Source organism: Zootoca vivipara, chromosome 10 (genome assembly GCF_965207765.1).
Source record: "Zootoca vivipara chromosome 10, rZooViv2.hap1.1, whole genome shotgun sequence".
NCBI lineage: Eukaryota > Metazoa > Chordata > Lepidosauria > Squamata > Lacertidae > Zootoca > Zootoca vivipara.
In genome coordinates this window covers 34,211,062-34,226,093 of record NC_142593.1, presented here as the reverse complement: position 1 = coordinate 34,226,093, position 15,032 = coordinate 34,211,062, and the positions used below count along the sequence as shown (strand labels likewise).

The window sequence follows — 15,032 nt, the reverse complement described above, 5'->3', positions numbered from 1 at the left end:
ACTCTGGGAAACTACTCCATTATTTGTGAGGAAAGGCAAACATAGCTGAAATTTTAGTGAAATAATCTGCTAAACCTCCGCAATACAGGAGCGACTCTTGGTCATTATGCAAAGCAGGAGAACCCGGAGAATGCAGGTACCTTCCTAGGAATTTGTTTTCAGTCCCACAGTTCCCCTTCAGCCTAATTTAGTCAGGGAAAGTATTTTTGTTGCTGCTGCTGTTAAGCAGCTGGGAACGAGAAACCCTTAAGAACTAATGCAAATCATCCGGGGATCTTCTTTATGCCTTCCCCTAGACCAGGCGGAATCTTGGTCAAATCAAGCACCTCCAATTCCCTCTTATCATTTAGACTGCAATCCTGCGCACCCTCATTTCGGTGCAATCCCCACTGCGCTTAAAGGGGGCTCGCGCTCTGCTTTTCTGAGTAACCACAACAAACCCTCCTGCTACGCTCCGCCCAAGCTTCGTCCCTCAGACGCTCCCCGCCTTCTCCCGCCCTTGTCACGTGGCCTTACCCCCCAACTGCCTCCTCGCTACCCGCCTCTCGGGCCCGGGCTCCCATCAACGAACCAATCAGCACGCGGGAGACGGCCCGTTCTGTTACGTCAGAACCCACGATCTGAAAGCCCTTAAAAAAAAGGAGGAAAAAACCCCCTAGCCGAACTGCCCTTGCTTCTGGGTTTTTAATTGGCCTTCGTCACCGGCAAAGCCCCGCCTCCGAATGCGTGTCCGGAGTGCCGATTGGCGATCAAACAGGCTGCGCGACACTGCCCTGTCAGCGGGTCTTTAACAAGAGGAGAGGGACCAATCACAGGCGCCTTTTCTTTCAGGGCTGGCAGTTTGAAACTGTCAGGCTTCTCTTGCTGGGGAGCTGAGGAGTAGAGGAGGCTGCTCAGGTGAGGGAGGCGGCTTTCGGGGAAAGGGGCTGCGGGGACCTCGAGCCAGGGGCAGGCCGGAGAAGCGTGTCGTGGAGGCGCGTCACTTTCCTCGCGTCCTGACGCGCAATAGGCTCCATTCTAAATTCTGCATCTGCCCGTTGCCTAGAGGGGCGAAAGCGTCTCTTCCCTTCTTTCCGTGCAATGCACCCTTCGCACTTCCTACTAGTTGCACGCTTCTGCCTGGCGCCTTCTAAGGCCTGTTGGCCCCCTTCCGACTCAGGGTGCATGCACTTGTTTGGGCCTACTCAGAAGTAAGCCCCATTGAGGACAGTGGGACTTTACTCCCAGGTAAGTCTGTAAGAACTGCGGCTTCCCTGTACCAATGTACCTAGTGTCCCTTTTATCGCCAGATGACGCGCTCCTTTGGGTCGCCTAATGCCTAGAGGAAAGCAGGAGTCAAAGGAGATGGCGAGTGTGACAATTGAGCCCGTGTGGTTAGAGGGCTGGGCTGTACAGGAGAGCAGGCTTCATAATCCCGACTCGATGGGTGGCCTTGATCCAGTCCAGGCATAGGCAAACTCGGCCCTCCAGATGTTTTGGGACTACCGTCATCCCTGACCACTGGTCCTGTTAGCTGATCACTCACTCTCTCAGCCTAACTTGCGCCACAGGATTGATAAGAGGATGAAAGGATGGGGAGAACCATGCAGCTGCTTGGAGCTCTTTGGGGTGTGTGTGTAAATGTAGTGAGAAATAATCAAAAATAATGTTGCCGCTGACTGGAGAGAAGACCAATACAACAAAAAGAAAAAAACCATATGGGTGCGATTGTCAGTCCAGTAGCCTTACTGCTACAAAATGCTTGCTAACATGCCTTTTACACTACTGTTGTTAATACGCACAAATGTTTTTTCACAGCACTTTACTTCACATTCAGTGAACTTGAGCAGACCCATGCTTGAAGGAACTTTTTTTAAAGTCTGTTGGGTTGCCTAAGCAACCTGGTTACCTACTTTCCCCTCATTATGGTAGCTCAGTCATTTCTTACTCCCAACCTAAGCCATATATGAGCTGACTTAGTGACTATAGAAAAGTCACTGTCTCCCTCTCTTATGCCCTTATTTGGAATTTGGAGATGAGCTTCCTTGCAGCCTTCTTGTTACTGTGTGTGTGATATGCTTTAAACACTCTTTAAAGTGCTATAAATTGGCTACTTTGCACATTTTTTTGACAGCTGGATAAAATTGAAATATGGCCGCCTTAACCTCCTGTGTCTGCATCTGTTGTGCATTAGCCTTAAGCAACACTTTAGAGCTGATTAAGATAAAACCTTGATTGAAATAGGTGCTGAAAGAGTATTTCTGCATGCTGTTGGTACCTGTACAGTACTTGAGTAATGCTTCCCCAAGAGCAGTGAACTACTCCATTTGTCTTAATCAAGACCTGCAAATTCTGCTTATGTGACCTTAGAAGACTCTCTTTACAGTTATTCAAAACAGGTTCTTGCCACATAGGCTGGATCTGTGTTATAACTTGAAAGAGTTTCTAGCAGGCTCCATATTTGGAGGGTGGAAGCTTAGTGTATGGTATAAAGAAGGTGATTATATAGACTAAATTAGGTTATTCTGCAGTGCAAGCTAACTTGCTTCTATTTAACCTGTGAATATGTGTTAGAATGTTTTATGATTGTACATTGCATTGTACATTGTACATTGCAATGAAAAAAAATGGTATAGAGACAAGGTGTCAGGCCATATTTTAGATTTGTACCTGTTTTTGTTTTACTCAATGTTCTAATCAGTATTATTAGTTTTTGATTTCTGGTGCTTATTTATATTTTATTGAATAATCCCACTTTTTTTTTGAACAAAACTCCAAGTCGTTACCAGACATATAATTAAAAACAATATCAAAGCCTATTAACAGCAAATCAATAATAACAAAACAGCAATATCACTCCCCAAAAGCAGGGAAAGCAACAAAATTAAAGTGTTGGTCGCTTATGATTTTATTCAATACGGTCTTCTAGATAGTGTAAACAGGAGGGTGCAGAATTGCAGATCCTTCTGAGAAAGCCAGCCTCATTACACTTTTTGGGAAGAGAGTGGCAAGTAAGGAAGTACTCTGCTTCTTAGACTACATGAAACACAAATATTGAACTAGGACTGGTTATGGAAAAGTTTGTGGCCCCTTAAGATTACCTGCCTTAAATTTGGAGCCTGTTAATGATTTAGAAGAATGTTTGGAAAATATGAAGAAATGGGATTTAGATAAAAAATGAAGTTCACACTCTGGAATTTTTTTTGATAGGTATACCTTAGTGTGGGATGTCATCATCTGAAGAGAACAGCACAAGTCCAGTTTTGCCAAAAGACTCTGATCGAGGGAGTTCTGTTTCTTCAGAACTTCAGGTAGGCTAGAAATTGTGCAATTTTTAAAAAAGTGTATGTCTTAAGAACTGTTAACTTTCATTTAGATCAGGCATCCCCAAACTTCGGCCCTCCAGATGTTTTGGACTACAATTCCCATCTTCCCCGACCACTAGTCCTGTTAGCTAGGGATCATGGGAGCTGTAGGCCAAAACATCTGGAGGGCCGTAGTTTGGGGGTGCCTGATTTAGATCCTATTAATCTGTAAATCTAGCAGAACGGAACAGTACAAAATGTCTGTGGAGAAGATTAAGTGTAATACAATGTACATCTCCGTAAATAAATGCAGCACGTTGAACTTTTATAACCGCCACAATCAGGTGCTCAACTTTCTAGTCTTCTGCTATGTATTTTCATCTAAGGGTGCGGCGGGCACAACTCTGCCACACTAGGCTGAGGTAAGGCTGGCAGGTGGACCAGCAGCCATGGCTCTGAGTGGCACTCTGCACATGTTTGTTCAAAGCATGCTGTTAGGAACCAGGAATGCTTGCATATTTGGACTAAAGATCAGTGGGTCAAATCCTCCTGATGGCTATGAACAGTCCCAAGCTAGCATAATTTGAATGCTGGCTGCTCCCTGACTGTACCTCTCCTGAGGAAACCAGATCCTTAGCCCACCAAGAAGGTGCACTTTCTCAGTCATGAGTGGGTGCTTGGGTGTCAGCCCTTCAGAGAGGGAGAGCCACCTTGTTGACTCTGGGTGTGAGTACTTGGGTGAAAAGGTTGGCTGTTTCCGGATGATTGCTGAAGTGGCTTCTGAGTGGCAATATTGCAGAAGTTGTGGCGTAAGTAATATTATTCAATTTCTATCCCACCCTTCTTCCCAAAAGAACCCAGGGTGGCAAACATCAAAATGACTGAACAATACAATTTAAAAATAAACAAATGAGAAACATTTTAAAATATTTAGAACATCTAAAAACATTTAAAAGCAATTGTATCTCACAGTTCCTAATTTCAAGGTTGCCCTGGCCAGTATCTTTTAGCCATCAAATGTTGGTAATAAACAGGAACGTTCTAAAATTTCTTCTGAAAGTCAATAATGAGGGAGGTGGGTGCACCTCACCAGGGAGCACATTCCACAAATGAGGAACCACCACTGAGAATGCCCTGTCACAGGCCAATTCCAACCAGGCAGCAGCCAGAGGCAGCACCACCAACAAGGTTTCCCCTGCTGATCACAGGCCCTGAGGTGGTTGAAGTAGTTAATAGTGTTGCCTTCTCTCAGTAGCTTTGCTATCAAGGACTAAGCTCATCAGCAGCAATTTAGAAGACTAGTGAGACACTTCTTACCATCTGCTTCCCAGTTGCCACCACCAAAGAGACAGAAGCCTTGTGAATCCAACCCTCCCCCTAGGTATTATTATTATTACTATTATTACTCCTACTAATAGATATTGTTGTCAACATCCACTGTTGGGTGCAAAACCAGCAGTGATGTCAATTGCATGGGTATTTCCCAGGAGGCCGCTGCAGTTGGCGGGTTCTTCCCTTGATGGTAGAAGGAAGGTGAGGCTCTGTATTCTGATCCGTGTTATCAGATCCCAGAGCCCTCACCTTTGGGATAGCTAAGAAAGGACTTAGGCTGGCCCAGGTAAGAGAGGAGGTTGAGATGCTGGCCCCACAAGTGCACTGCGTACTTCTTACGGCATATGAATTTCTTGGCAACTATATTTTGTCCTTTTTAAATGTGCCGCTTTTCTGGTGCTTGCTCCCTAGTAAGTGTGCTTTTGGTCACAGTATTATTTTTTGTATTAGGTGGGATATGTGTTTTAAATAGTTCAGGACTAAGTTATTACTTTTGAAATACTCTTATGATTTGGTAATTATGAACCTATTTGTTTTGAGATTGGTTTTTCATCAGTCACATTTTGATGAATTGTTTAATGGGCTGTTACCATATAATGGCTTAAAGTAGTGCCTAATTTTGAATTTGTTTGTGTGTTTGGTGGTGCTGTGTTTGTTTTTTTATATGATTTTGTCAGTTTTGTTGTAGTCTTGAGCATAATAATAATAATAATAATAATAATAAATAATTTATTATTTATACCCCGCCCATCTGGCTGGGTTTTCCTAGCCACTATGGCAGTGTTTCCCAACCAGTGTGCCTCCAGATGTTTTGGGACTACAACTCCCATCATTCCTGACCACTGGTCTTGCTAGCTAGGGATGATGGGAGTTGTAGTCCCAAAACATCTGGAGGCACACTGGTTGGGAAACACTGCACTATGGGAGGCTTCCAACAGAGCAGAACATGTGTTAATACAGTATATAAATAAAACAGACATTAGTGATTTGAGTAACTCAGTTTAAATATTGGGAATAGTGTTTGAAAAACCAACAAGCTACCGTATCACAACCGGGGGGGGGGGGGGAATAGGAGGGCTGAGCAGTGGCAAGACCCCAGAAGCCATGTATTTCTCCATTCAGCAACTAAGAGATTTGGCAAGCAGGAAAACCTTGAGACCAGTAGCCTGCTTTGTATGGGAAAGGGAATGAGCAAGGATGGAAATAGAAAGAGAGCAAGTTAAACTTCCTCCATTTTGAACTTTTGATTTGGCAACAAATTTTGCAATTCTTTGCGTTACGTTACGGCCCCCTAAGTGGTAAACAGCATATTAATGCATAGAAAGATACGATAAAAGTACAATGAATACATTAAGACAATTTCCCAAACAGTATAATAAAGCAAAAGCAGAATATGTGATAATAGCCTTCCTACACAGTAAACTGGCACAAACTCTCGCTTTCAACCCAGTCACTTTGACATCAGTCTTGTGGTCCTTTTATGACAGGATGAATATGAAGAGCTGCTTCGTTATGCTGTAGTTACCCCAAAGTTTGAACCAAGTGTATTACGGCAGTCTGATCACCTAGAGGTTCGCCAGAAGTCTGCAGGTAACTTGTGAAAGAAATTGGATATTTATCAGGAGATAAGGGGTGATTTGTTTTTTTTATGAAAGGAAGTTTTCTCCAACTCTCTGAAATGCCAATGCAGGAAAGGGTGTTACTACTGATTAGAATGAAGGCCCTCCCATGCCTTATATTTTAAAATGGATTACCTTGACTGGTATGTGAGCATATTGCAAAGGCTGGCAATGACATTTTATTTATCTGCACTGTATACCCAGGATTAAACCTGAACTCTTTTTCATGCTCAAATGCTCTCCTACCAAATAAGCCTCATAACCCAGATGAGGATGACTTTGTGTTGTCTCACATGAAATATACTCGTACTTTGCCTGATCTTCAACACAGCATTCTTAAATTGTTCAGAGTTTCCCATTGGCATGATATCTAATTTATGGTAACTTGTTAACTCATAATATGATTTACTTCAAGGAGATTTCACAGCACATATTCATTTGTCAGTTTATATATGTGCTATATTTTTATACATTTACTAAGCAGAGTAGACTAGTTCTAGCCAAACTGAACGTTTAATTCTTCCTATCTAGTCATTATGTTCCTATAATCTGGCACCTTGTGATATTTTTCTTTCTTGGAAGACAGGAGTGCTTGACTTTTAATGATTTGTTTCAGACATTGTTTTTAGTTAATATATATCCTGAGGCATTTTGAAAAATTAAAATTTGCATTAATATTGTTTCCTTTTGAAAATGTGAAATAGTTTTAATTCATGTTAATGCCTTTAATCTTTCAAGGCATTCAGAAAGTATGACATCCCTATAGTTCCCCTTTTTACAGGCATTTATTCAAAATTACAAAGGTTTGTTTACTTTGCAAGAAAAACAAAACTAGGACAGTTTGAAGTGGCAAGATTGTATAGAATCTTAAGAGATGCAGCAGTTCTTACTAGGACTTGGTTTTACTCATATATACAGTGGCTTCAGGACTTATGATTCTTGTATCTTCAAATGGATGCAGTTCTGCTTCACTATCAGCTTGACTAGTGATATGGAGGTCTGGGGGGAAACTGGAAAAATAGAGGGTGGACCTGCCCCCTCTTTTCTGGGCTTCTTTCCAATTTTTCTCTTTGTTGTTAAGCTTGACACAGCAGCACAATAACACCCACACTCTCTGTCTCTTGCTTGTACTCCTGAGACATATTTTAGACATAGCCAGGTTTGCATAAAAAGACATGCTGGGTGTATAGATAATGGGTCTTCTCTATGTTTTTAATGCTTACATCGCTAAGACCTTTCTTTCCTTTTTAAAACACCTTTATTAATTTAAGAAATGCCTATCCCCATCCTTTGTCAGCAGGGTGGGTCACAACAAATACATACATTCTTGAATGTTACATTGAAATTGGGATTCTACTTGCTTGATATCAAGGTTCTAGGCTTGTGTGCTCCTTATCTGTTTTGCCCCCTGTAGGTAGAAGGCTCCTTTTACCAGTCCTTACATGCAACAGACATAATTTATTGTGGTATACCTTGTTAAACCCTCACTTTTTGCTTTTCTATGATCCACTTTTCTATGGCAAACTATAGATAATGGTTTTCCATGATGGTATAGAAGACTCCCACTTTTCTCTTCCCCTCTAGCCCAGTAGTCTTTAACATTTTTCGGACCCCAGGACCAACTTTTAACCCAAATTTGGGTCCCATTTCTTAATCTTTTACCACATATCTGCATGGTGTTAGTGCTCCTGTTGCAATCCATCTTGGATTAGGCCATGACCCACCACTAGATTCTCAATCTACCAGATGCTCTAGCCAACGGGAGCAGTAAAGCACAATCCCTGGTTTCATGCTATGTTCTAACTAGGAACCATGGTTTGTTTTTACTTCAAACATTTTTTTTAAAAAAAATGTGCCACTTTTTACCACATCTGGATCTAAAAGTGGCAAGGTTTATTCTTGGCTCATGACTTGGGGCAAAATAAATCATAATCCCTAGTAATGTGGAGCCAGACATCTTAGTTTGTTGCTCCTGTTGGCTAGAGCAGGGGTTCCCAACAAAATTTTCTCGAGGACCCCTCATCGAGCCGCTATTGTGACAAGGACCCCCATTAATTCCTAATCCTAAAATTAAAAAGTGAGAGCCAAATTAAGAGTCTTTTTATATTTTATATTTATACGTTTTTTACAGTTACAACAGAGTACTCCATCCAGGTTTCAAGCATTGCAGTGGGTTGGACTAGATGACCCTTGGGTACCTTCCAACTTTACAATTCTGAGATTTAATAAAAGGTCCTTACAACATAATGCTATTTAGTCCCATGTTATGCAATTATAAATAAATGAGTCCCCCCACCCTGAGAATAATGCACTCAGGTAAACTGGTTTGTGCAGATCTTTTTGGGTAAGATACTTTGGTCATAATAACAGGCTACATCCAACTAAATCCTACTTAGGGCAGATCCTTTTAAATTAATGTTTGGATTTTTAATTCATTTCAGTGAGTCTACTCTGAGTAGGACTAGCATCCAAGGCAACTGTGTTTGTGTGTTGTTTTGTGTGTGAGGGAGGGAGAGATATGTAAAGTTACATAGTAGGAGGAGGGCAAATGAAGGCTGACAGCAAATGTAAAGAGGTGATCTCCAACAGGGTCCCATCCAACTCTACAATACTGGTATAATTATAGGGCAGTGATCTACCCAGTTGGAAGTGATTGCCCAGAGTTGTTGAGCCTTTTGGGGGGAGGATTGGCCAGTTTTTGAACATTTTTTTTAAGGGTGGAGTGCCAGCAGCTGACCTATTTATGGCAGGAATCAGCAAGAGTTTTTAAGCTTCTCTTAGGGGGAAAGAGCACAAAGTTGTTGGGTGGTGGGGAAATTGATTAAAAATGCTCACCCAACAGTACACAGCCCTCCCCACACAGCCGCAGACGCAGGGAATTGAGGCTTTCACAGCTGCGGAAATGGGACAAAGCAAAGGGGCAGATCGAAATCAGGAGCAAACAGGGGGTCACTTTTTTTAACCCTGTAGGTTCCAGGGTTTGGGTCCTGAGTTGAGGGAGCTGTTGCTTCTCTACTTCCCTCCCCCCTCCTGGAGGCGTATGTGTTTGTGTATCTGAGGATTCAGGAGGTGAAAGTGCCCGTGCTGCTGGCCGGATTAAAAGCAAGCAGGAATCATCCTGAGAGCGTCTAGGAAGGGACAGGAGGCGAGTGGGGGGGGGAGAGAGAACAGCTCACATGCTTTGTAACATCTCGGAGGAGAGAGGCAGGGAAAGGAAGCTTCACAACTACACGCCCGGAGAAGCTTCTCTTGCTTGTGTCCTCTGTCCTCAATCTCGTTGAGATTAATTATAAATAAATGAGTCCCCCCCACCCTGAGAGTTGCCATTTTGGGATCAAGAGGGAACAGAAGCATGTAAAAGTAAAAGAAAGCAGCTTTGGGAGGAGAAACCTTTGAAATCTTTTTTTTTTTAAAAAAAGGTTTGTGTTTGTTTTCTTTAAAGAAAGCCGGACGGGGGGTGGGGGTGGGCAACAGAAGCAGCTCCATTCAGAGAGAAAAGGCAGGAAATGTTACCGAACAAAAGATCCTCTTCCCCGACTCCCTCACCTCTCGCTCGCTTTTGCATAGCTGAGTGCCTGGGAGGCATGTCTCATCCCCCCCCCTTTCCTCGTGGTGCTTTTTTGTCCCTCTTCTCTCCCACCCACTCCCCGCTAGACACTTTTTTCTTCTTGCAAAGTTGAAGAGTTTTTGCAAACACCGATCGGATCGGATAGTCTCCGTGCAAACGGACACACACACACACACAAAAACCACCCGGTTCTCCACGAGGGCGCTCCGTTCTCTGTTCGCCCACGAAAACTGTCCTCCACCACCACCGCCCCCTTGTCCTGCCTGCGGTTTGCCTTTGAGTCTTCAGACTTTTCGCTTTTGCAAAAGAAAAAGGAGAACTCCAAAGTTTTGCTGAGAAAAAAGAAAGGGGGGGAGGGCATATGCACCCCGAGCAACTTCCCAGAATTACTGTACTTTTCCTGGTCGGGTTCATTTTCTTCCTTGTAGCGTCTCCCACCCGTCCCTTTCAAGCTCCTGGCTCCGCTCCTGGAGGTGTTTCAATCCACGCCTTGGCGAGAAGGGAGCGTTTAGGCCCAAGCGGCTGAGGACTCCCCGCGCCCCCAGTGGCAGCTTCGGGCACTGCAGGGCTCTTTCCGAGCTCTGTTCAGCTCTCGGCTCTTTCCTGGAGTCCCGGACGGCTCCAGCTCAGCCCGGACTCCCAACCAGGCGCCCTCCCTAGAGCCGGCCCTGCATCTTGCGGACCCCTCTGGCATAGCTCGCGGACCCCTGGGGGTCCGCAGACCACCTGTTGGGAACCACTGGGCTAGAGGAAAAGAATGAAGCAGGAGCCTTCCATAAAATCATGGAAAACCTATTAACTATGGCTTACCATGAAGTACAAACATTGCCTTTGTCTTTCAGCTGATAGTCATTACCACATTAAGAGTTTTGCTGTTACATTTCTGAACCTTCTACTTTTTTCTTCTTCCAACATCTATTTCTTCCCTCCTATATTTCTTTCCTGATCATTTAGCCTTTTTGTTTCTTTCCTTGGGTTCACATTTCTACTTGCCATGTTGAGTGTTTGGCCACCCACTAGCAAGGATCATACCAGAAGCCTTGTCTTTGTCTCTAGCTTGGAGCTGAGGCAGGTTCCTGAAGTTCCACAGTTTCATTTCATAGACAACAAAATAAAAGGTTTAGATAATGATGCCGTCTTGAGTTTTTACTGCAGGTCTGCACGTGCAAACATATTTTACTAGCCTTGTATGCCAAGTGAGGGACAAGCACTTGAGGGTAAATTGGTCCTTTTGTCACTGACCGATCATGAGTCAGAAGACCTTGCACAAAATAGACCTTTAAACAACAAATTATGTACAGCAGCAAAACTGCTAGAATTCAAATAATTGCAAGACTCTAGAATTCTACAGTAGTTCTAAGAGCAGTTGTAAGATGGTCTGCTACTGGATACATACTCACATCCATAATGGGGAGGGAAAGCTTTTGCAAGCCAATATCAGATTAGCTGCAGTTGTAGTAGGCTAATCCCAGCCTGTATGACGAAACACTGTTAGGAATTTCTCCTCCTCAAACCATCTGGAGATCACAGTGGCTTTCCTACTGCTGAGCTGACATTGGAGCCTAACAGCGTCTTGCATGAGCCCAGCTCATTCTTCTCTAGTAAGTGTGTCCAGTAGGTGATGAAATTTCTAGCTTTTGGCAGCAAGACAGTTACCAAGCAGGCAGCCTTCATATTAGATCATGTTCACTGAAGAAGGAACTGACAAGAGTTTGTAATAGCCATCTAGTTCATAGATGGAGTTTAATTTTGTGGCTGAAGTACATTCTTGAATGTGTATGCAAAATGGCCCCTTCTAAAATATGTAGAAGAAAACCCCGGGTTGTATCCAGTGAAGTCATTGAGGGAGGGAACAACTTTAGCTTGCACAGTAGCACCCCCCAAAATCTGCTCGGGGTTCCCCAATGCATTGCAAGTTGTTCCACTCATACAATGACTCGGTTAGATTCAACCACCTGAAAGTCACTTCTGCAATCCTCTCCCGTTTCAAGGGCCCTTGTGTCTGAGAGTGTTTAACAAAGGCATGAGTATCAAGCATAAAGCCAGCCTTGAAAAGGATGGTCATATTCCCTTATCATGGGATGTCTGTAGGTGGAGTGCTTTTGTAAACTCCCACAAATGCATGCATAGAGAAATTGCCAGGGATTTGGGCATGTTGGGGAGGGGGGGAAATGAAATAGAAACTTGTAGTTCTTGAAGCAAACCTGGCTATTGTTATAAAATCATATTGGGGGGGGGGGTTTGCAGGACACCATTATTAATGAACAGAGAGGGGTGACAGAATTTGACAGCTGCAATACCCAGAATCCTGTTCAATGCCATCTTCCCTGTCTCCCCACCCCTCCAGCTAGGACGCGACCCTGCCTGAAGGAAGGCTTAAGGATCTGCATATGCACAACAGTTAGCATAAACTCACACATTTCCCCTCTCCACCTCCCCTCCGCCCAGAACAAAACAATGTTTCCAGAAGAAGGGGGGGGGGAAACCGCCCAAATCCAAAGTTAAACTTTTCTACTCAAGTTAATAATACAGCCTATTATATGTTCTCTTACCATGAAATCTCTATCCGCTGCCTCTGTATTAGAATTGCTGTTTTATATCTTAGAACTGTATATGTCAGGACTGCTACCTTTTAATTAGAAATCCCTGCATTAGGTATGTTTTCCAGGTATATTTTCTGTATGAACCCTGTATGATCCCAACCCACCTGAACCTTGCCCTACTACCACCCTATACCCATTCAAGGACACACGGACAATAGAGGGATTAGCTGGAACAACTTTATTCAAATAAATTGCCATCCTCAACGTAGCCCACCCTTCCATGGCCTGGAGGAAAACACTGCCGGGCGGACTTCCACCCCATGGAAATCGCCAGGAACTGCCCCACCTCTGCACCCATCTCGACTGATTGCCCTTCCTGCCAAACAACAGGGAGCACCATCAACGACAGGAGAAGAGAGATTGACATCTCTCCATCTGAAAGGAAAAGTCATCTCCGCACCCAGCTAATCCGATCTCCCACCCGTCGCCCTTGTCTCCCCCTCCCTCCTAGTCCAGAGATTTCCATGCATGAACAGGAGGGTATATAGGGGGACTTCACCATTTCCCGGGGTTCCTTCCTTCTTTCCAGAGGCAGGGACCCTACAGCTGTAGCTTTGCATTCTGCAATAAAGGGATCAGTTTGTTTTTCCTGACAGCATCGTGTGGTCTCTGTCATTTTCCCGGCGGAGCTGAACTTAGTGCAAATTTTGGAGCTTCCGACCCGCGTCTGTCCTTCTTAAAAGGCAACGCATTTTGGGGTACATTTTTCATAACACTATATAGGTATACTGCAATCTCAACTGGCATACCGTATTTCCAACTTTATGGAGCCTGGTCATCCAAAGCAGCAACTATGTAGAAACATTCTGGGAAATACAGTATTGACCTATTATTTTTTATTTGCCTGGTTTTACCCAGTACACATCTGCTTTTCATTAGAATTATGACCTCTGCATTTGGGATTGCCATTCTCATAAGCTATAGAGTTTTAGTAGTGTGAGCCTCCAGAAGAGTGGATGCTTTTGCAAAAAACTTTGAACTGAAAAACCTGTTTTGTGGATTAAATCTAGTATGCTTTGGTGGGAGAACTCCAATTACTAATAACAAGCCTTCCTTTGAAATGATAGATCTAAGGATAACAATTATCTTCAAAGAAGCTTCCTGTCCTATAAAGAAGAAGTATCAGAATAAAACAGGCTGCAGTGTTAAATCTAGCATTTGAATGGTTTTAACACTAAAATTTAATTTCCTGTCCTGTGTTATCTGCTTAGTTAATTAAATCTGAAAACTTGTAAGACTGATGCAATAAATTACTGAGCAGCAGTGACTCATCTCCAGGCGTTTAAGTACTGCTTTCTCCTAAGGTGCTGGTCCTTATAGTATTGAACTGTTGCACATCAGTAGAGCTGTGTTAAGGCTGACTTTATCTCTTGTCTATGAAAATATATTGCCAAACTTTCTACTGTGTTGTTAGCAGCCCCTTGTGATTTTCTAATACTTGGCATTTATTTTATTTTTCACCCAGTAAATCTAGAATTTAGTGAAATTTCCCTTTCAGCAGGAAGTAACAGACCTTGGAACAAACACAAATAAATTGCTTGTTCTTCTTCCTTAACTCAAAGGCTTTGGAGAGCTCTAGTGCATACAGTTACACCAAGACTGCAGTCCTGCTACTGCTTGCTTCCATTCTAACAGTACTGGGAAAGCATATTGGGACCATTTTGTTAGTGTTGCAATCCTAGTTTCAGCTTCCAACATAAGAATATTTTCATTAGTGGTATTCTGAAGTGCCCTATACCACCCTATGCAAATCTGGTCAATCCTCATATTTGAAACAGGAATAAGTCCAATAATGGATGAACGCAGACATGAAACTGCAGCAATGAGACGGAGGAGACATGGGAGACCTTCTGATTTTGCTACATCTACTCGGACAACAAGGATAGAAGGTATAACTTAACTGGGGTGAGAAATAAAATTTTGACTCTTGTATCTACTGCTTAAAAACTCGCATTAAGGTTCAGTTTACAGATACGGCATATAGGGGTTTCATGCTTTTCTTTTTCGAACAAATGCTGTGGTTATGCTGAAATAAGGGTCTGGCCCAAGCTAACTTCATGGATGCCTAGGGGTTTGAACTGACTGTTACACACCATTCTACCTGCAAGTTTGGTCAGTGTCCAGCCTATGGTCTGTCAAGTGTATGTATTTCTAGAATAGTTAGCATGTAGAGAAGCATGAGGGGTGATCTTTACATGGAATGGGGCATTGCCCCTTCCTCCACCACCCCATGATAAATATCCCTTCTGCTTAATCTCAAAACTGCCTCCCCTGCTTTTTTAAATAGTTTCTGTTACCATTGGGGGAAGGTGTAAGGAATGCTTTGCTGCGGAAACCATCTTTGTTAAAGGGGTTCTTTATATCGTGGTTCAACTATGTACAGTATATAATTTCTGTGTAAGGACATAACAGGAAGCCATTAACTATGGTTTAGCAAATGGCGACTTCCCGGGGTGGGGTTAAGGTCTCAGTCTCTAAGGTCAAATAGCTTGCTTACAGTGACCAGCAAAAACTTCCCAAGCAACAACTGTGCTAGTCTGTTGCTGCAACAGAAGGTACTAAGGCATCTAATGAAGTCAACTCTAGTCCACGAAAGCATACCCTGTAATAAATTTGTTTTCCAGTT

General features: G+C 43.2%; 1 protein-coding gene across 6 annotated transcripts in view; it reads left to right on the top strand.

Moving 5' to 3' along the window:
- The first annotated feature begins 715 nt into the window (after window positions 1–715).
- The window catches only part of POC5 (POC5 centriolar protein), a 33,146-nt gene continuing 18,829 nt past the window's right edge, over window positions 716–15,032 (top strand). Inside the window, exons 1-5 of one of the 6 annotated variants that reach the window (XM_088652990.1) lie at window positions 824–897; window positions 3,190–3,290; window positions 4,537–4,665; window positions 6,104–6,206; window positions 14,185–14,295. In XM_088652990.1, coding sequence (XP_088509116.1) covers window positions 14,199–14,295 — 97 coding nt within the window. In that variant the 5' untranslated portion in view covers window positions 824–897; window positions 3,190–3,290; window positions 4,537–4,665; window positions 6,104–6,206; window positions 14,185–14,198. Of the gene's footprint in view, window positions 1,228–3,189; window positions 3,291–4,536; window positions 4,666–6,103; window positions 6,207–14,184; window positions 14,296–15,032 lie in introns of all 6 variants that reach the window. The other 5 variants (XM_088652989.1, XM_088652987.1, XM_088652988.1 and 2 more) reach the window with 5 other exon arrangements.